The sequence below is a fragment of the Schistocerca gregaria genome, chromosome 9 (assembly GCF_023897955.1).
Source record: "Schistocerca gregaria isolate iqSchGreg1 chromosome 9, iqSchGreg1.2, whole genome shotgun sequence".
NCBI lineage: Eukaryota > Metazoa > Arthropoda > Insecta > Orthoptera > Acrididae > Schistocerca > Schistocerca gregaria.
This window is the reverse complement of record NC_064928.1, coordinates 155,545,216-155,568,206: the sequence shown is the minus strand read 5'-3', so window position 1 is coordinate 155,568,206 and position 22,991 is coordinate 155,545,216. Positions and strand designations below refer to the sequence as shown.

The window sequence follows — 22,991 nt, the reverse complement described above, 5'->3', positions numbered from 1 at the left end:
AGATATGGAATGACTTAAGTAACTCCTGAACAATGCCCTGTGTCCAAAATTTTTAGATAATCTCTAATCCTAGCTTATCATGTCACAATTTCAAGCCACGAGAAAATGCAGTTTATCTTTACTGTGTTTTACAGACGCTGCTATGATTAAGATAGGGCTCATAAATTCATCACCGTTTGGCCTCCAAGCAATCTTTTCTTAATGAGTATAGATTTTTTTCTGGCACAGTGCATGTTGGCAGTTCTCTGAAGTACAGATCTTGTTATCCTGACAGAATTTCCATTAGGCTGAATGAGAGGCAGCTTTCTTTAAATGTAATACTCAAATATAATAATATTAGTACACTATTTATCACACTCATGTCAGTTAAATATCAACATGTCATATTATGAAAGGACATGAAATGAAACAAGCATATAAGATCAGTTGCAGGGTAGTTGAATATAGTTTAATGAGGGACTTTTGTGAAAGTGTAGCACACAGACAAAAGAGCCCACTTAGAGAACACTTGCGTGATCCATTTTATAGTACTGCTTGAACGTGTAGCAGTTTTAGCATTTCAGGTGAGAGAGAGGCATAAAGAAAAAAATGAGAGGTGATCTACTAGGTTTGGTATGTAGATTCATGGATTGAAAATTCCTGTTAGCTACATGGAAAGTAGCTGTGTACATAGTAAATCTGCATGAAAGGTAGTATGCTGTATTGTGAACACAGATCTGGTATTACTTGTGTAGGTATCAGTTTTACTTAAAAATACCAACATAATTAAGTAAATTAAATTACCAGTAGAAGACAAACAGTAGATATTTAATGCAACTTATGAATTGGCAACTTTTTCCAAATTGGTGACTTTCCATACAGTTTAGTACATTCCTGTAGTTGGCAAAAGCACAAGCGTTATGAAGCAATATAATGATAGTTCATTAATAATAATGTGTACATGTTAAGCATTATGGTTTGCTTGACTCATTTCATATCCTTGAAGGTTTCCCTTTTTGATGGAATCTACAAAATCTTATGTATGAATATATGGATGGAGGAGGAGCACTTAAGAAAAGCAACTGATTTGTGATTAATAAAATAATTCACAGTGTAAATTAGCAATAAATGTCTGATTTATTGTTCTAGATCTGGAGTACCATGAGCCATCAAAATAACTAATTGCTATGGTTTTCTTCAGGGTATACTGTTCGACTGGTCAGACAAATTACGTCTGGACCTAATTTTGACGACTGGTGGGACAGGCTTTGCACCTCGTGACATCACACCGGAAGCCACAAAGCGTGTCGTGTCAAAGGAGGCACCAGGTTTGTCTACTCTCATTCTCCAGAAGGGGCTGGAAAAAACTCCGTTTGCAGTTCTGTCAAGGTCAGTTTCATTTTAATCTTGGCTTATATTCCTTTATGTTGTTTTTTGCAAGTGTAATAGTGGAGTATTAGCCTTTTAGTCTCTGCATATAGATAGATAGCTTTCAGGTAAATAATTGACATGAATTGCAGATCTCCGAGGAGTTTTTGTAGAATTTAAAGTATAGCTAGCGAGCGTAATCTCTGGCACTGTAACTTATTCTTTTGTGCAAGTGTTGCATACAACTATTGAAACATTTTGTAAAATAATAAATTAACAAAATAGTAATACTAAAAAGCTGTGGAACACAACAACTCTTGTTGATTTTAGCACTCTATAGATAGTTAAATAGCTAAAGTGATCTTTCTCCCAATTATTCTTTATACCAAAAATGGCTTTATAAAATAGATTGTGGCATTGCAAGAGAGGAAGAGTGACAGTTCTGCTGTGTTCTAAAATTTGGCAGTGATAAAATCTGCTGAACAGTACTCTTATCCTGGCAGTTAAGGCTGTGCACCCATTCACACATACATCCAGTGAATGTAAGTGGCACAAAGAAAACATTATTATAGAATAAAAACAGTCTTGGTTGTGAAATTATGTAATGTCAATGATATGTTTCACCCTTTTGGGCCATCATCGGATTGTGTAAAAGTAGCTGGACATGTTACCCACCCACCATAAAGCCATATAAAATGGAAAATGGACACAACTGTAACTGAATTGTAATCCATCCATCAGAAAAACATATCCCGTTACTGTTGCATCCATTTTCCATTTTATATCACTTTATGATGGATGGGTTACATATCCGGCTACTTTTACACAATCTGATGATGGCCCAAAAGGGTAAAATGCATCAGTGATGTTAAATAATTTTGTAACAGGGTCTGTTTTTAAACTGAAACGATTTTTTTTCTTTGATGGCTTAAGGTTTGTTTGATAACCTCAGAAGTAAGTAAGTAAACTAAAGCTGATGTAATGCAAAGTGATGACCTCTCACCATTGCTCTTCAGCAGTGTTTAAGAAAAAGTAAGAAAGGAGTGAAATTTTAGGCTCCAAGAAAAAGGAATCCAAGAAATCAGATTGGGATATATAGAAACTTGAATGTCAAACCCAACTGTCTAGCATTTGCAAATGATTTAGCAATGTTTTGCAAAAAAGTCATTGTGGTAACTGAGAAAATCAGTCTGTTCAAAGTGATGGTGGAAAATGCTGGATTGCAAATTTCTTTTGAGAAGACAGAATTCATTATGAACATTAAAACCAATCCAAAATTTCTATGTAGTGGACACAGTGAATAACTTTTAAGTGTTAAGGGAAGTAATACATCCAAATGGTCTAGATCAAGAAGCAAACAAAAATAAAGCCCAGAAAATGGAAATGGATTAGCAGTTAGTGGAAGACATAACAATTAAAAAAAATCACTCCCAGAAAAAACAAAAATCCAACGCTGCAACACTGATCAAACTGGGGTGCATTTATGCAGCAGAATGTATAGTTCTCAACAAAAAGGAAGAAATAGAAAAGTTGGAGAAAAAAGAGAGGCAGGTACTATGGAAAATACTTGGTCCAGGAAAAGTTGGGAGCACATGGTTGAGAAGAAGTAATGAAGAAATTTGCACCCAAGCTGAAAACCTACCTGATGTTGTCAGGTAGTGGAGAATTTCATTTTATGGTCACTTGGTGAGAATGAACCCTGAACAAAGCAATAATAAAAAAAAAAGTTGACTGTTTTGACAAAAATTCCAAAACACCAATTAGTTGGTTCAGGGAAGTGAAAGTGGCGTAGCAGATAAAATTGCAAAATCAGAGGTTCTAAACAGGCCAATTTTTCGAAACAAGATTAGAAAATTTGGGGATTTTCACAAAAAGGTCAGAAAGCACAGCATGGTATGGACAGATGAAAGTAGAAAAGAACACAGTGCAAAAGAGACCATAAATCAGGACAGATGACAACCATGATGAAGTTACTTTGTGTGCTCAATAGATGGCCAAAACCGAAGGAGTAGCTGTAATAGTAATAGTAGTAATCATGATCTACGATATCATCTGTGTAGGAGGTGAGTATCCAAAATCCAAAGTTAAAAAAAAAGACATATTAAAAAATGCTATTGCAAAAATCTTCAGGAGATTTCTGTGTATGGCTGTCAGAATTTAAAGTATGTTTAACATTGTTAGTGAATTGCTTAAAAGTAAGTATTTCTATTAATTAGTCAATGATTCATGCAAATATGTTAGAAACAAACACCAGTGATAAGAGCTAAGGATGATTTGTAAGTGGTATAAATGTTTGAACAAATTGCCGATCCATCGAAATAAGAACAATTGAGCAGCTGTTCTTGATCTTGAGATTTGAGTCAACCATTGTACTGCCTTTATTTGCTTGGGCTCTGGGCAGTTCACTTGTGACAGATAAAAGGTAACATTAAGCTACCTTATCAGTGTGTATTCAGACACAGTGCAAGCTTTCTGGACAGTTGTAATGTCCACAGAATTTCATTCAAGTTCTTTGAATTTCTTGAGCACATTTACCAAAATAATTGAACTGTTGTAGAAGGAGGTACTGTGTTTATTTTCTTACCCACATGTTGTAGGACAATGTGCTACAATATGCTTTTCCTATTTCTGGGAGACTAGCATAACACAGTTTCTACATTCCTTCTGTTTTCATTATTTGGTGAATATGTGGTGATAGTTCTTTCTCTTTGTTTGTGAGTGTGATGATAATGTTTCAATTGATATTTAGTTTTTATAATGCATGAGAGCATACAGAACATTGAGAAAGTTCTGAATTTGACACATTTACAACTCACTGTATGGGTTTTGTTTTCTGAGGAAGGCTGTGGCCGAACACTAATGCATAAATGTCTTTTAGTTGTGCCTGTCTGCAACTTTATGATAAGTAGCAATCTTCCTTTCCTTACATTGTTAGTAATGATGATAAATATTACAGATCAAGAGAGACTGTTGAAAAGGATGGTGAAGATTAGGTGGATAGAGGGGATAAATAACTGAGAGGCACTGAACTGAGTTGGGGAGAGAAGAAGTGGTTTGTGGTACAACTTGACAAAAAGAAAAAGAAAACAAGTTGACCGGACACTTCTTTGTCAGTCAAGTGGAATGTGTGTAAAGTGGATGTAGGTTACAGTATTTATGCAGAGATGAACAGATTCACACAGGACAGGTTAGCATAAACAGTTGTATCAGACAACTTTTTAGACTGAAGACTACACCCTCAACTACAAAAATGTAATTGTGATGGATGGAACATAAAGCCAAAGGTGAATGTGTGGTATTTTGGATCAAGGAAGTTCTTTGCTGTATTCCAGGGATGTACAGGTCACATGCAGCGCGCCATTGATCTGGCGGCGGCCTGCTCCTCATTGTTCGTTCTTGTAAATTTATTTTTAAACTCATTTTTTGTTCCTTCCTAAAAGGAGAGAGTGGGTCGTTGTAGAACTTAGTTCTTTTGTACCCAGTCTAGTTAGCATTGGCGCAGGGGGAACCAATTTGGAACTATAAGTTGTCTCACACCACATCATTTTTATTTTTGAATTTGTAGCCTACGGTACTTGCAAGCATGTGCACACTGTGCTAAAATTAAAATACAGGGTGGAGCAGAGGTAACTTACGTATTTCATTACAGAATAATTTCCACTATTTTATTCATAGAAAAAAAAAGTTTTGGAGTAAGTAATAATACTGTAGTTTTATTGCATTTTTGAAATCTATGTAGATAAATTAGGTTTGGAAATTAGTCATTAAAACGCCATCCTTCTTGACAGAAACACATCCAGGGCCCCTCCTCAAAGCTCTGCAAGGTTTTCTCCAACGGTTAATTTGACATAGCTTCAATGTCTTGACAAAAGGAAATTTTCAGGTCGGCACTTGTTTGGAGCTTGTTTACATACAATCTTGATTTCAGATAGCCCCACAAAATGCTGTCATGAAATGATAGGTTGGGAGAGCACGTGGGCCGTACATGTTTGCCTTTGCAGTTTAGGAAGTTGTTTATCATTTTAACACAGAGAACTGACGCCACAGTAACTATTGTTCCTCTCTCTTCAGAAAAGTAAGGAACTACAATCCTTTCCTTGCAGACACCAGTACAAGATAAGAATAAAGGTAAATGCCATATACACTCACTGAAAAAAGCTTGCAACACCAAAAAATAATTAATGTAGAGAGATGAAATTTTGGGAATACCTTTGTCTAGGTAACACATTTAAGTGATGAACATTCTAGGATCACAGGTTAATGTAAGGGTGAGATATGCAATTGCAAATGTGAAATCCTTGTACATTGATAACCAATGTAACTGCCAGAATGTTGAATGCAAGCATGTAGATCTGCATGCATTGTGTTGTACAGGTGGCAGATGTCAGTTTGTGGGATGGAGTTCTATGCCTGTTGCACTTGGTCAGTTGATACAGTGACAGCTATTGCTGATTGTGGATGTTGTTAGAGTTGTTGTCCAATGATGTCCCATACATGCTCAATTGGAAACAGATCTGGTGTTGGAGCAGGCCGAGGTAACACGCCAACACTCTGTAAAGTATGTTGGGTTACAACAGCGGTATGTGTGCATGCATTATTCTGTGGAAAACATTGCCTGGAATGCTGTTCATGAATGGCAGAAGAACTGGTCAAATCATGACTAATGTAGGGATCTGCTGTCAGGGTGTGTGGGATAACCATGAGAGTCTCCTGCTGTCATACAAAATAACACCCCAGACCAAAACTTCAGGTGTAGGTCCAGTGTGCCTAGCATGCAGGCAGGCAGGGTGGTTCCAGGCCCCCAACTGGTCTCCTTATAGCCAACACACAGCCATCACTGGCATGGAGGCAGAACCATCTTTCATCAGAAAACACAACAAACCTCCATCCTGCCTTGCAGTGAGCTCTCACTTGACACCACTGAAGTCGCAAATGGCAATAGTTTGTTGTCAGTGGAATGCACTCTACAGGGCTTCTGGCTTGGAACTGTCCTTGAAATAACTAATTTGTCACAATTTGTTGTGTCACTGTGGGGCCAATTGCTGCTCAGATTGCTGCTGCAGACGCAGTACCATGAACCAGAGTCATACACCGAACACGATGGTCTTCCCTCTCGTTAGTGCCACGTGGCCGTCTAGAGCTTTTTCTTCTTTGTGACCATACACTCTTGTAACCACTGCTGCCAGGAGTCATGTACACTGTCTGCATTCCTGCTGAGTATTTATGCAATATAGGAGAAGGAAGATCCGGCTCCACGTAATCCTGTTATATGATCTCATACAGTCTCAGTGAGGTGTTGATAATGGTGTCTTTGTTACCTTAAAGGCTTTCTTGACTAGCGTCAACTCACCAACCCAGTCTTGAAGATAACTAACACTTACGACTGTTACAGCATGTATTTAGGGTAAACCTAATTTGCATCCTCATAGTGGCGCAATTAGGGTCACTCTTAGGTGACTGGTGCAAAATTTGAATCGACATCATGTCTACCAACTTCTTCTTGACATTCCAGTTTTTTTTCCCCATTGCAGTGCTGTTCCAACACTAAAGCTGAAAGCTAACATTAAAGAAAAACTTTTTGCTGGTAATTCTTTTTACATTCCTGAAGACAGCTGTTATTTTGTGGAAAAAACATGCAAGTAAAAAAATCCTGCTGGATACTAAGATCTGTTTCTGATCTTTTTTAGTATATCCTGTTAGCTTTTAAGTTTTATAGCTTTCCCTTACTATGTCTCAATATTTTAAAAATGTAATTATCTTCAAGTTATAATTAAGTGATGTGATTACAGTGGTGAAGACGTTTAGAAGGACCAGACTTAAAATTCTCACTTCAGTCATTGTAGATTGGGTTTTTCTGTGATTTTTCTTGAATTGCTTTATACAAATATACAGCAAATGGTCCCCAACCAAGCTGCACTCGCTTTATAATATTCTGTGGTAAAATTATTGTTAATGTGCCTTTTTTGTGGTAAAAGTTTTCATAAATAGTGATGTATGTTCAACAAATATATTTTCAAATTATACAAAAATGTTGCTGTATTACCATGTGGTTTTTATGTCGATTTCTTGCTGGAAACATAACATAAACTTTCACAAGGATTCAACTAATTACATTTCAGTAAGTGAAAAGTGGTGTTATCAACCAAAATTGCCACGCAGCAATTAGTTACTGAGCAAAGCTGTAACAACTACTCTCAAGACATAACCACTAGTCACAGTTGGAGCACATTTATGGAAATTTTTATAACAGTGTATTTCATGCAGTTTGTGCTAATGATACTTTTAGTTAATAACATAGTGTCTTTAATATACATGTTTTTGTATCACTTAGTAGGTCACATACCTCTTTCAATATAAACTAATCATTTAATACTTTTTTGGATCATTTAAGCAGTATTCATTAGTCAACAATAAAATGTTTAAATTAAAATTGCTTATACATTATTGAAAATTAGGGAAAATTAAATATGTTTTTGTAGTTATTAAATTTAGTTCATTAAGTCTGTATAGCCTGATGTTTCAGCAAAAGATTGTTAGCAGAGCCAAAATTTTTAGACCACATAGCTCTGTGAAATATTCAGTACCTAATTTTTGTGGAAAAAGTTCCTCAGTAAAACCATAGAAATTGATGAAACACAAACTGCTGTCTGAATAAGAATAATTTGGAAAATATAGCCTTTGAAATAATGTTGATATTTGCACTACGTGATAACTGTGATAGAAAAGTAAATTGCAAAATGGGAATCTTTTGTAATTTATTTATTGTAGCAGTGATAGCAGAGTAGATGGAGATACTCTTCCTTGTTCTGTTTCAACTTCCTTGCTTAATTTTTTTAATGAAGCTAATGCTCTTGATAAGACAATTATTATTATGCATTATTCTGCGTAGTGGCAGGACTGTGTCTTCATACAGAGAATTTCTGATGCTAGTGTTCCCTGTCTTCAGTTTCTTCCTTGAGTCTTCTGTATCTCCTTCCATCTTTCATGTCATCCAGATGTTGAATTATTCTTCTTTCTCATCGTGTAGTTCCTTTGATCTTCCCTTCAGTGATGTCGTATACATGCCCCCTCGTGCCTAAGTGTGTGTGTCTGATACAGATGGCCTTTCTCTGAAGAATTGTATTCAGAATAGTTTTCTTCTCTCCTGCTTCTCTCAGTATCATTGTTTGTCAGATGACCTGTCCACTTGATCTTCTCTATTCTTCTCCACCACCACATTTCAAAAATTTGTAGGTTTTCCCCCATTTTCCTCATGCTCCATATCTGTGCTTCATACAGTGCAATGCTCCAGTTGTAGCACTTCACAAGTTTCTTCCTAATTCCAAGCTCAACTTGCTGGTCAGCAGAGTTCTCTTCTTGTTGAATGCGGCTTTGGCCATGGTGATTCTTCCTTGAATTTCAGTTGCGCAGTAGGCAGCTTTTGACAGCTATCCTCAAAAGTTTCTCCCATTTTGATATACACATCACTTCTGATTTCTCGATGTCGATTTCCATGCCATATTTCCTTTCAGTTTCTCTGCTTCATCACATGTTGCAGTTGCCTTTAATTTTTGGCGAGCACCACCAGATCAATTGCATACTTGATGGTGTTGATGAGTTGCTCCTATCCTGAAGCTTCTGTATATTTCCAAAGCTTCTTTCACTAGCCATTTTCCATACAGGTTTCAGAGACTCAGCAATAGACAACATCCTTGTCTGACTCCTCTTCCTATTTCCACGCTGTTCGTTTCTCCATTGTTTAGTCACACTTTTACTCTTTGTTCCAGTTGATTTCTATCTCCTTAAGGATGTTCATCAGTTTTGTCTAGCTGACTCTGTCAAAAGTCTGCTGCCAGTCTATAAAACAAGCACCGACTTCTTTGTTAGCAGCCAAAACTATCTCCGACAAAAACCTCACTGTGCTGATGGCATCTCTGGTTCCTTTTCCTTTCCTAAATCCAAACTGGCCCGCTCCCATTCAGTTTTATGTTCCTGCTGTCTGTTGACAAGACAATAAAATTTCATTTTTAGAAATTAAGTTTTCTTTAAATTAGATGAACTGTAATCTCCTTGTCATTCCAGAGGTGTGTGTGGAATACGTGGCAAAACCCTGATTATCAACCTGCCAGGCAGCACTAAGGGAGCTCAGGAGTCCCTGGAAGCAGTCGCCAAAGTCCTGCCACACGCGGTGGAGCTGGTGAGGGACAGCAAGAAGGAAGTGGAGCAGGTTCACAGGAGCATGGGTGCACAGGGCGACAGTGATCCCGAGGCCACCCCTCCCAGCGTCCACAGCAAGGTGGGCGACTTTATATCTACACTATCAGCAAACTGAGTCCATGAACCTTATAAACTTCTGCGAGTAATAAAACAGTCTGTCATGTACAGTTGTGACATTCCTTCTAATTTTTGCGGCACCAGTGTGCCAAGTGGACAGTACACTACGCTGTTGAATACATCTTGATGAGTAGTATTATTTATATTGATTTGTAATGTTGATTATACAAAGAAAAAATGTACATAGTGCAATAAATTAGAAAAGAAACAGAAAGAAGACACCAATTGTGTCATCCTGTGAGTTGCCTAACGACCACAAGAGGTGTGAAACACATTTCAGGACTGTTTAATTATGATTTTCTTGTAACCTATGGACATTAACTTAAGAATAACATTTGTTTCGAAGAAGAAGTAGGTAGTAACTAGCTGAAGTTATGTTGAATTGCAGAAAGACATCATCTATCAACAAAATAACATGCAGTTTTACTTGCTATACTTCGAATCAACACATAAAATAGGAACTTGGTATTGAATGGAGTACTTACTTTATCTAATGTGCAGATACACCACCATAATTGTAGCTAGAGAGGGAACTACCATGCAGATGTGGTAAAAAAAGATTCTGTTTCTCAGCTTCAAAGAAACTAATTCTGCAGTTGGTGCTACATCAGAGCCAGAATCTTCAGAATTCAATATACAGCTATTTTTTTGAAGAATTAGTAACTATGTTAAAAAATATTCATTAATTGGAAAGTCAAATTAAGTGAAACAATGAGCAGATTTTTAGATTTGATGAAAAATTGTTGCTCGTCAAAGAACGTGGCAATCATAAGAATGGCCAGCAACAGAAATATAGGTTTCTTGTGGATGAAATACTGCATTTATATTCTTTGACAGGCATACACAGAAAGGAAAGAAAAATTGCTAGCTTTTAGAATAAATCAGTAGCTGGTTTGCCAGATGTAAAAGGGGGAGGAAGGGGTGTCAGGTTCACGGGCCGGGCACGGGATCCACGGGTCTTGGAAGCAGTTTAAAGTGGTGCAGGCTGAAGGTGTGAAAGGCAGGGCAGATAGGATGGAGGAAGGGGAAACTATTGGGTGGAGAGTGTGGGAACAGTGGAGTAACGGAGATTGAGGCCAGGATGGTCACAGGAATGAAGGATATTTTGTAATGCTAACTCATATCATATCGATCAGAAAGGCTAGTTGTGGAGGGAAAGATGCAGATGTCTCAGGATTTGAAGCAGCCATTGAAATAGAGCATGTTGTGCTCAGCTGCATGTTTTGTGACTGGGTGGTCAACATTGTTCTTTGAATCTGGCGGTGACCATTCGTTTTGGTGGACAGCTGATTGGTTGTCATATCCACATAAAAGGCTGTGCACTGATTGCATTGGTGTTTGTATATGACAGTGTTGCTTACACAGGTGGCCCACCCGTAGATGGAGTAGGATAGTCCTGTGACAGGACTGGAGTAGAAATTGCTGGCTGGGTGGATTGGGCAGGTCTTGCACCAGGGTCTTCTACAGGGATACAGTCCCTGTGGCAAGGGGTTGGGAGTTGGAGTGGCGTAAGGATGGACAAGGATGTTGTGTTGTGGGTGGCAGAACTCCACTTTAGGAATCTCAGGTAGGACATGCCTCATTTTAAGGCACGATGCTAGACAGTCCAAGCCCTGCCAAAGGATATGGGTCAGTTGTCCGGGTTCAGATTGATTTTGAGTGACAAGGGGCCGCTCCTGTGTAGCTGATTCTTTGGGGTGATGGGAAGTTTGTTGTATGTGGGGATATGGCACAGGATGTCTGTCTGTAGACTGTTTTTGGAGGGAGGGGGGGGGGGGGGGGAAGATAGTGTCTCCCTCCGAACCACTAGCTCCCCACCCACAACCCTGCTTCCTGCCTATCTCTCTGTCTATCCACCCCACTTGACACAACTCCCACCACCACAGTAGTCCACCTGCCAAACTAGAATCTTGGCATTGTGCATCCAACTAACACTACGTAGGCGGGCCACAGTGCACACACATGGGGGTAGAGCATGTATGTTTTCTGAATTATGTAGAAAAAGAGTTAAAAATGAGTGTTAATCTTACAGGGCAAGCATCGTTGAGTGAGACATGACTTATTTGCTGATAGGGCTGCTAGTGGATCTTTGGCTGTCAGACGGGAACAACTGTCATTGCAGTGTGTGTCGTAAATTGGGTGTATGTTAGAGTGTGGTAGTACTGTGTAGACTGCAATTAGAGAGGTAGTAATAAAGTTTTAATTACCACCTGGAAGAACTTGTACTGTGACTTTGAAGCTTCGTGATAGTATTACTTGGTCTCTACATATTCATCCTTCAATGCTACAAATTTTTTCCCAATGATCAGTGACTTGCTAGAGACTTCGATTGTAGAAGTATGCAGTTTGACTATAGCTGAAACACTGCACCTCAAAAGTGACCTCATCATTCATGAAAATGCCTGCCACCCAATGGTTTCTTCATCCAAGCTGTGGGGAAGAAGTCACTGGTTGCTGTGTCAGGAGAATATAGGGGGGCGAGGGTCAATCTGATAGATCAAAAGAGTAGCACATGTGACTGTGTCCTGCACATAATCATCTGAGGCATTGATGTGGAGAATTCCCTCCCCCACACCACCTCCAGCTGCCTCTCCTGTCCCCTACCCCCCTACCACAGCTTTCTGAAACACTTCATCTTAACAGTCACCTGTAACACAGTCAGAAGAGATTGGTGGTATGCTTGTGCAATGGTTTGCCTCTTACGAGTGTAATATGTTAGCACCATACCATGAAGGTCCCTAAAAGCATGCAGCATTAATTTGTCTGAAGATGATTGGGTTGTTGCCTTTCTTGGAAGTAGCAAATCCACATACTTTTGTTGCTTGTGTCATGTGAATAACATAGCCTGTGATAATTTCGTAAAATAAGTGCTGTGTCCCAAGTCGAAAAACTTCTCTCCTAGTTTATTAAAAGAATGTCATTGTTAAAACCAAAAAGTTTTTGCAAGAGTGTGGCCTCTAAAAAATCATCGTTGGTCAACCTATACACACTCAGAAACATAAGATACCATTATTTAAAAGTTTGGACAAATTAATATGTGGTGTCTATAATACTCCAAAAAGGTATAATTACAACAAATACTTTCTAAAAAGGCTCCTAAAAGTCAAAAATCATAAAAACAAAACATGCTGTTATGAACATAAATGTCATGTTTTTTATCATATAATTTAGTGTCGTAGAATCACAAATTGAAAATGACATCATAACAATAGATCTGTCAAAAATTTGCAGAATTAAGTGGTGTTGCAATGAAACTAAAGGGTTGATCAGCTGATGTCCATTAGGAAAAGGGACTCCGTGATAAGCAATCTAGTGTGTGAAAGATATTTGGGTAATTGATCCTAACATGAAACACAACACTATGTTTTTGTATGGTTACTTGGTGCCAGGGAACCTTTCTTAAAAGCATTTGTTTCAGTGGCAACTTCCATAAGAAATTTAGATAACAAGATTTTAACTGTAGAACCTCTGGAACTGTTCACTTGTATAGGGTCTTTCAAAAAGAAAGAACAAATTTTACAGTCGAACTATAAAAGATAGAAACACATTGTGCATGTCAGTGGATAGAAGATGGTTCGAAGTTGTGACACAACCCCACTGTTATTTGATTGTAGCAACATGGTGGCTACACCACAAGACAAGTCATTCTGTGTTTTGGAATTTGTATGAAGTCAGTCCTTGTTCAAGTGCAATGTCCATTCTGCCTTTGATTCAGCAAGAAGCAGTCTCTGCATAAATATATTTATGAGTGGTATATAAAATTCGTAGAATTTGGTTGCATATGCAGAGGGAAGGGCACTGGACAGCCACGCACATATGATAAAAGTGTCAAAAACAAAGATTCCAAGACTTACCAAGCGGGAAAGCGCCGGCAGACAGGCACAATGAACAATGAACAAAACACACAAACACACACACAGAATTACTAGCTTTCGCAACCGATGGTTGCTTCTTCAGGAAGGAGAGGGAAAGACGAAAGGATGTGGGTTTTAAGGGAGAGGGTAAGGAGTCATTCCAATCCCGGGAGCGGAAAGACTTCCCTTAAAGGAATAAAGGACAGGCACACACACACACACACACACACACACACACACACACACACACACACACACATCCATCCGCACATATACAGACACAAGCAGACATATTTAAAGGCAAAGAGTAAGGGCAGAGATGTCAGTCGAGGCGGAAGTACAGAGGCAAAGAAGTTGTTGAAAGACAGGTGAAGTATGAGCGGCGGCAACTTGAAATTAGCGGAGGTTGAGGCCTGGCGGATATCGAGAAGAGAGGATATACTGAAGGGCGAGTTCCCATCTCCGGAGTTCGGATAGGTTGGTGTTGGTGGGAAGTATCCAGATAACTCTGACGGTGTAACACTGTGCCAAGATGTGCTGGCCGTGCATCAAGGCATGTTTAGCCACAGGGTGATCCTCATTACCAACAAACACTGTCTGCCTGTGTCCATTCATGCGAATGGACAGTTTGTTGCTGGTCATTCCCACATAGAAAGCGTCACAGTGCAGGCAGGTCAGTTGGTAAATCACGTGGGTGCTTTCACACGTGGCTCTCCCTTTGATCGTGTACACCTTCTGGGTTACAGGACTGGAGTAGGTGGTGGTGGGAGGGAGCATAGGACAGGTTTTACACTGGGGGCGGTTGCAAGGGTAGGAGCCAGAGGGTAGGTAGGAAAGGTGGTTTGGGGATTTCATAGGGATGAACCAAGAGGTTACGAAGGTTAGGTGGATGGAGGAAAGACACTCTTGGTGGAGTGGGGAGGATTTCATGAAGGATGGATCTCATTTCGGGGCAGGATTTTAGGAAGTCGTACCCCTGCTGGAGAGCCACATTCAAGGTCTGATCCAGTCCCGGGAAGTATTCTGTCACAAGTGGGGCACTTTTGGGGTTCCTCTGTGAGAGGTTCTGGGTTTGAGGGGATGAGGAAGTGGCTCTGGTTATCTGCTTCTGTACTAGGTTGGGAGGGTAGTTGCGGGATGCGAAAGCTGTTATCAGTATGTTGGTGTAATGGTCGAGGGATTCAGGACTGGAGCAGATTCGTTTGCCACGAAGGCCTAGGCTGTAGGGAAGGGACCGTTTGATATGGAATGGGTGACAGCTGTCATAATGGAGGTACTGTTGCTTGTTGGTGGGTTTGATGTGGACGGATGTGTGAAGCTGGCCATTGGACAGATGGAGGTCAACGTCTAGGAAAGTGGCATGGGATTTGGAGTAGGACCAGGTGAATCTGATGGAACCAAAGGAGTTGATGTTGGAGAGGAAATTCTGGAGTTGTTCTTCACTGTGAGTCCAGATCATGAAGATGTCATCAATAAATCTGTACCAAACTTTGGGTTGGCAGGCTTGGGTAACCAAGAAGGCTTCCTCTAAGCGACCCATAAATAGGTTGGCATACGAAGGGGCCATCCTGGTACCCATGGCTATTCCCTTTAATTAAAGGATGGCCCCCTCGTATGCCAACCTATTTATGGGTCGCTTAGAGGAAGCCTTTAATTAAAGGGAACAGCCATGGGTACCAGGATGGCCCCCTCGTATGCCAACCTATTTATGGGTCGCTTAGAGGAAGCCTTCTTGGTTACCCAAGCCTGCCAACCCAAAGTTTGGTACAGATTTATTTATGACATCTTCATGATCTGGACTCACAGTGAAGAACAACTCCAGAATTTCCTCTCCAACCTCAACTCCTTTGGTTCCATCAGATTCACCTGGTCCTACTCCAAATCCCATGCCACTTTCCTAGACATTGACCTCCATCTGTCCAATGGCCAGCTTCACACATCCGTCCACATCAAACCCACCAACAAGCAACAGTACCTCCATTATGACAGCTGCCACCCATTCCATATCAAACGGTCCCTTCCCTACAGCCTAGGCCTTCGTGACAAACGAATCTGCTCCAGTCCTGAATCCCTGAACCATTACACCAACAACCTGAAAACAGCTTTCGCATCCCGCAACTACCCTCCCGACCTGGTACAGAAGCAAATAACCAGAGCCACTTCCTCACCCCCTCAAACCCAGAACCTCTCACAGAAGAACCTCAAAAGTGCCACACATGTGACAGGATACTTTCAAGGACTGGATCAGACTCTGGATGTGGCTCTCCAGCAGGGATACGACTTCCTAAAATCCTGCCCCGAAATGAGATCCATCCTTCATGAAATCCTCCCCACTCCACCAAGAGTGTCTTTCCGCCGTCCACCTAACCTTCGTAACCTCTTGGTTCATCCCTATGAAATCCCCAAACCACCTTTCTTACCTACCCTCTGGCTCCTACCCTTGCAACCGCCCCCAGTGTAAAACCTGTCCTATGCTCCCTCCCACCACCACCTACTCCAGTCCTGTAACCCAGAAGGTGTACACGATCAAAGGGAGAGCCACGTGTGAAAGCACCCACGTGATTTACCAACTGACCTGCCTGCACTGTGACGCTTTCTATGTGGGAATGACCAGCAACAAACTGTCCATTCGCATGAATGGACACAGGCAGACAGTGTTTGTTGGTAATGAGGATCACCCTGTGGCTAAACATGCCTTGATGCACGGCCAGCACATCTTGGCACAGTGTTACACCGTCAGAGTTATCTGGATACTTCCCACCAACACCAACCTATCCGAACTCCGGAGATGGGAACTCGCCCTTCAGTATATCCTCTCTTCTCGATATCCGCCAGGCCTCAACCTCCGCTAATTTCAAGTTGCCGCCGCTCATACTTCACCTGTCTTTCAACAACTTCTTTGCCTCTGTACTTCCGCCTCGACTGACATCTCTGCCCTTACTCTTTGCCTTTAAATATGTCTGCTTGTGTCTGTGTATGTGCGGATGGATGTGTGTGTGTGTGTGTGTGTGTGTGTGTGTGTGTGTGTGTGTGTGTGTGTGTGTGTGTGTGTGTGCCTGTCCTTTTTTCCTTTAAGGGAAGTCTTTCCGCTCCCGGGATTGGAATGACTCCTTACCCTCTCCCTTAAAACCCACATCCTTTCGTCTTTCCCTCTCCTTCCTGAAGAAGCAACCATCGGTTGCGAAAGCTAGTAATTCTGTGTGTGTGTTTGTGTGTTTTGTTCATTGTGCCTGTCTGCCGGCGCTTTCCTGCTTGGTAAGTCTTGGAATCTTTGTTTTTAATATATTTTTCCCATGTGGAAGTTTCTTTCTATGATAAAAGTGTCAAGTGTATCTGAAATGCCTTCACATGGAGCTCTTGGAAGTCCACAAGATGGGCAAGCCAGGAACTTCAAACTACCTCAATCAGCAGTGTGGTGTGCTCTGAAATGAACACTATGTATGGAGCCTTACAAGTTCCAGTTACTGCAGCAGTTGTGTCCAGGTGACTATAAAGGCATGTGTGAATTTTACATTTCAGCTCACCAGGATATGGAAAAGGACAATTTTTCCAAATGACTCATCTTTTCAGATGAACTGACATTTCCTCTATGGATTAAAGTAAACCATCATAATGTAAGAATTTGGGGGTCACAAAATCCTGGCGTTGTTATTGAGCTTGAAGGGGACTCGCTGAAACTGAATGTATCCTGTGCCACTTCCATTTAAAAGTTTATGGACCTTTCTTTTTTGTGGAGGAAACTGTCCCAGGAATGCCATATCTGGACATGCTCCAAAATTTCTTTGTTTCCTCTACTTCACAAAGATTCCAGTGATTTAATTTTTATACATGATGGTCACTTGCCTCTCTTCCACTTTGTGGTGTGGCGTTGTCTTAACACCACCATCCCACAGAATTGGATTGGAAGAGGATAACAACAGGAGCTTGTTCATTGCTTTAGCCTCACAGATCACTGCTTCAAACCTTGTGATATTTTTTGGTGGGGGTATATGAAAGACTGTCTTTGTTCCACCTATGGCAGCTACTCTTCAAAAGCTGAGAAATCGAACTGTGAAGTTGTTGATTCAGAACTCAGGGACTTGTTATGTGTGTGGAATGAAGTGGACTACAGGTTTGATGTTTGGCGAGTAGCACTTGTTGCTCATGTTGAGTGTATGTGTGAACATAAAACTTTGAACTTTCCCCTGTCCAGTGATGTGTGCAATGTGTTTCTATCTTTTATAGTTTGTCACTAATAAACAATTGAAATCTGTCCTTTTCTTTTTGAATGACCATGTGTGTTTCTGTATCTTCATGGGTTGACGGAAGATAATCTTTTGACTGACATGTGCCTCAGCTATCAATATACAGCTAAGGGCAGTAGTAAACAAACTAGTTAGAAAGGGAGCAGCTGATATTGAGAGTTTAAAGTCAGGCATAAATAGCAGCTAACATTAATTGGAGACTTAAGTAAATGGAATACCTACCTGGAAGAATTTCTGGAAATATATCTTCTAACATTTGCTCTGAGAAAGCTACAAAATTACATAATTATTTTGCCTTACAATTTATATAGTCCTGGCCATAAGACTATTCTGAGAAGATTGACTGAAGAAAGGCATACCCACATTTCTAGAATTTGTAAGTTTGTAAAAAATCTTTTGACAATCTTGGCTGGAATACACTCTTCAAAATTGGGAGTTTGGTATGAATAACATGTAATGAGTGGAAGATTTTCTGCCACTTTAACAGAAACCAGACAGCAGTGATAACAGTTGAAGGACATGCATGAAAGGGAAGCACTAATTGGGATCAGAATAAGGCAGGTTTGTAGCCTATCCCCCATATTATTCAGTCTGTACATAGAGGAGGCAATAAAGGAAAACGAGGAAAAAATCTGGAAAAAGTGCTTAATTCCTGCGACAAGAAATGATAACTTTTGAGATTTGCCAATGAAGGACTCGGAAAATCAGTTGAATGGGATGGATAAAGTCTTGAAAAGAGGTTATTTTTAACACGAACGTAAATAAAAGTGAAACGAGGGTAATGGAGTGTAGTTGAATTAACTCGGGTGCTGCTGAGATGTGTTTAACTAGTTGGGCAAGAAAATAGCTGACAGTGACAGAAATAAAAGAGGTGAACTATATTAATGGCACATATAAATTTATATGGTGGGAGGCTTTCCAGGAAGTTTTTGTCTGGAAGTGAATTGTATGCGACACAGTACAGCCAGTGAACTGTATGTGACAAACAGTATAGCCAACTAATTAATGGAAAATCTCATATAAAGATGTGAAACAATTACTAACAAAGAGATAGAGGGGCTGGCCAGTACTTACCTCAGCTCAGTACAGCCGATAGAAACACAAAAAACAACCGAAAGTTTAAGTTCCTAGCTTTCGGAATAAATGTTCCTTCATCAGGGAGGAGAGAGGGGAAAGAAAGGGAAGAAGGGAAAGTGGATTTAGTTACTCACAACCCAGGTTATGAAGCAACAGGGAAAGGAAAACAGGGAGGGTAGCAAGGATGGAGGCATGGTTGTCAGAGGGAAGCCAAAGATATTCTACTGTAGGTACTGTACCAGCTTCAAACCAAAGAGGATGCATACAGAAGTAAAGAGGTATAGAGTATAGAGATGTAGGATGAAAGATGCATGAATGGATAAAGAGGAAAGGGAAAGAGGAAAAGACTGAAAAGTAAATGGGAGTGAGGTTGTTTAACGTAGGTTCAGTCCAGGGGGATGGCGGGATGAAAGGATGTGCTGGAGTGCAAGTTCCCATCTCCGTAGTTCAGAGGGACTGGTGTTGGGTGGGAGAAGCCAAATGGCACATACGGTGTAGCAGGTTCCTAGGTCCCTAGAATTATGCTGGAGGGCATGCTCCGCTACTGGGTACTGGACATATCCTAGGCGGACAGTTCGTCTGTGTCCGTTCATGCACTCAGCCTAAACTGGCTGTATAGCCAACAAAATAATAGCATCTTTTGAAATGTGTTATGGTAGAATGATGAAGATTAGATGGGCAGATTGTGTAAGTAATGAAGAGGTAAGGAATCAAATTCGGGAGAGAACAGCTTTATGGTAAAAAATGACTGAAAGAACTAGGTTGTTAGGACACATTCTGAGGCATCGAGGGGTAATTAATTTGGTAATGGGGGGAGGGGAGGGGGTCAGCTGGTAAAAACTGTAAAGGGGAACCAAGGCTTGTACATGAACAGTGGATATAAGAGAGAGATTGTTATGAAGAGCCATGTCAAAGCTGTCTTTGAACTGAATATTGTCATCAACCTTCCCTCAATAGTTTATTCACTCAATCCAGAATATTGAAAAGTGTAAATAATTGATGTTTAATTCAGCTGCACCATTTTAGCTGTGCCAATGCTAATGAAGTGCTGCAAAAATGTCTGAGGAAGGAAGTGACACAGTGAAAAAACATTTTTACCACTCATCTGCTTTTTGTGGGTCCTTGATGAAGTAGAGGCTTACAGAAACAATTGACGTGTAGACGATATGTTGTTAGTTTATAATTCAGAAACCAAAACTTTGTGGATAAGGTGTATACTTCCATTCATTTATTGCCTTCACTTCACACATCACAATCTTCATGTTTCCACAAGATTGTAAAAATTAATACTTTCTCATTATTGATTATCACAGTAGTAATGGCTTGACATAGTTGCTCCAAATGAAAGTTGAATTTCATTTCAAAATCTTTTTCTAATTAAGTTGTCATATCAATTTGTTGCATTTGTTATGACATGAAATAATTTCACAAAGGTTCTAAACATAAATCTTGAAATGTGGATTGACTTACATGCCAGTTTTCACCAATTACAAACTGCTACTTCCAACAGATACAATGATCCACTTTCAACTAACTGTGCACAACATGCCTGCCATATTTGCACATGCTGACAGGACCAAATTTATTAATGTGTAACAGGTGTTTACACTCATAGAAATATAAACTGTGAGTTAGACTTAATGGGATCTGAATAAAGACTCGTATGTTGCTGTGTATGAAAATTGCATTGTTTTTGTAACTTTTTTATTTATTATGTTTCTATTTGATTTTAAAATGTAGGGGTGGCTTTTTCCTGGGGCCTTTCAAGTTCTCAAATTTTAATATAAAAAAATAATTCTTGTCACTTAGTATGAAAAAGGAAACATTTGTCTTAGTAAAGTAGCGCCAATGACCTAGCCGCAGTAGTAACACTTATTCCCGCCAGATCATGCGAGTGTTACGGAAATGCTTCAGGAACTCGGGTGGGAATCTCTAGAGGAAAAGAGGCATTCTTTTCGTGAATCACTACTGAGGTAATTTAGAGAACCAGCATTTGAGGCTGACTGCAGTACAATTTTACTGCCGCCAACTTACATTTTGCGGAATGAGAGATTAGGGCTTGTACAGAGGCATATAGGCAGTCATTTTTCCCTCGTTCTGTTTGGGAGTGGAACAGGGAGAGAAGATGCTAGTTGTGGTACGAGGTACCCTCTGCTACCTCTGCAGAGTGTGGATGTAGATGTAGATAAGCACTGATGGGTTGCGTGGATGTGCTGGGTTGCACTCAGCTCTTGTGAGGTCAGTTGAGGAGCTAGTTGACTGAGTAGTAGTGGCTCCAGTCATGAAAGCTGACAACAGCTGGGATAACAGTGTGCTGACCACATCCCTTCCATATCTGCTTCCAGTGACACCTTTTGACTTAGGATAATGAGCAGTTGGTCAGTACTGTTGGGCCTTCTGAGGCCTGTTCGGACGGAGTTTATATTTAATTTAGTTTAGTTAATATCAGTAAATTACTTCATTGTATCAAAATCTTACACAAAATCAAGTACCACATAATTCCCGACTAGAGTCATAAGGAAAGATCATAGCGACAGATTCAATTTGGATTAGAGAGCCAAAACTTGGGTTTACTACAAGATACATCTGTAACAACATAATTTAAATCTAACTGTTTGTGCATACAGGTGGATGTGTCAAAAGTAGCACTGCGACCCCGCAAGTCGACGTGGCCGCTGCTCACTGTGCCTGACGCCCAGTGGAAAGTTCTGGCACTCTGTCCGACACCTGCAGATCCGGAGTGCCTCCCTCTCACCGCACGGCTATTGGGTCGCGTGTTGGCAACTGAAGTGACTTCTAGTGATCCTCTTCCACCATTTCCTGCTTCCATTAAAGACGGGTATGCTGCCATCAGTTCAGATGGAGCTGGCAGGCGCGAAGTTGTTGGCAGTTCAGAGGCTGGAGTCACGGTAAGTTATTTTGTGTGAAAGAAATCGAGTTTTTTTTAATCTCCTCTATGTTATTTTAGAGTGCCAAGAAAAGTTATGAGCTGTCCACATCTTTGCTGCCGGTAAAACTTCTGTTGTATAAGGACGTTGTCGCCGAAACTCTCTTGTTCCTGATGTTTTGTCCAGAGCTGTCCTGGACATCTTCAGAGGCATTGCTCGTCTGTAGAGTCTTGCCGACTGACAGGCTGGACACCTGAGAGCGACGTATACAGGGTGTTACAAAAAGGTACGGCCAAACTTTCAGGAAACATTCCTCACACACAAATATAGAAAAGATGTTATGTGGACATGTGTCCGGAAACGCTTAATTTCCATGTTAGAGCTCATTTTAGTTTCGTCTACCTACGCTCAATAGAGCACATTATCATGATTTCATACGGGATACTCTACCTGTGCTACTGAAACATGTGCCTTTACAAGTACGACACAGCATGTGGTTCATGCGCGATGGAGCTCCTGCACATTTCAGTCTAAGTGTTCGTACGCTTCTCAACAACAGATTCGGTGACCGATGGATTGGTAGAGGCGGACCAATTACATGGCCTCCACGCTCTCCTGACCTCAAACCTCTTGACTTTCATTTATGGGAGCATTTGAAAGCTCTTGTCTACACAACCCCGGTACCAAATGTATAGACTCTTTGTGCTCGTATTGTGGACGGCTGTGATGCAATACGCCATTGTCCAGGGCTGCATCAGCGCATCAGGGATTCCATGCGACGGAGAGTGGTTGCATGTATCCTCGCTAACGGAGGACATTTTGAACATTTCCTGTAACAACGCTGGTACGTTCTGTTGCTGTGTGTTTCCATTCCATGATTAATGTGATTTGAAGAGAAGTAATAAAATGAGCTCTAACATGGAAAGTAAGCATTTCCGGACACATGTCCACATAACATATTTTCTTTCTTTGTGTGTGAGGAATGTTTCCTGAAAGTTTGGCCATACCTTTTTTGTAATACCCTGTATATTGTAGAAAAAAAGGAACCTGCCTGGAGCTACACATGATAAGGAGAGATGATCTTTGTGAAAGATAAAACTTAACTATTGATTGTTGTCTGGTCAGTGATAAAGAACTGTTTAGCATTTCTGCAGAGCTACTGTCCATAAGTCGCTAAGTTTCATGGTTTCTTCTTTCCGTTGTTTTGCAGTAGTGGCAATTGGGGCTCAGGTGGTTGGTTATAGGTGTAATAATTCTTCAGGCTTTCT

At 40.5% G+C, this 22,991-nt stretch overlaps 1 protein-coding gene across 1 annotated transcript in view; it reads left to right on the top strand.

Annotated features, from left to right (window-relative positions):
* Positions 1 to 22,991, top strand: part of LOC126292275 (gephyrin) — a 117,296-nt gene that overhangs the window by 53,543 nt on the left and 40,762 nt on the right. Inside the window, exons 3-5 of the mRNA XM_049986183.1 lie at positions 1,181 to 1,368; positions 9,409 to 9,622; positions 21,463 to 21,744. Of these exons, the coding sequence (XP_049842140.1) occupies positions 1,181 to 1,368; positions 9,409 to 9,622; positions 21,463 to 21,744 (684 nt within the window). The remainder of the gene's footprint in view (positions 1 to 1,180; positions 1,369 to 9,408; positions 9,623 to 21,462; positions 21,745 to 22,991) is intronic.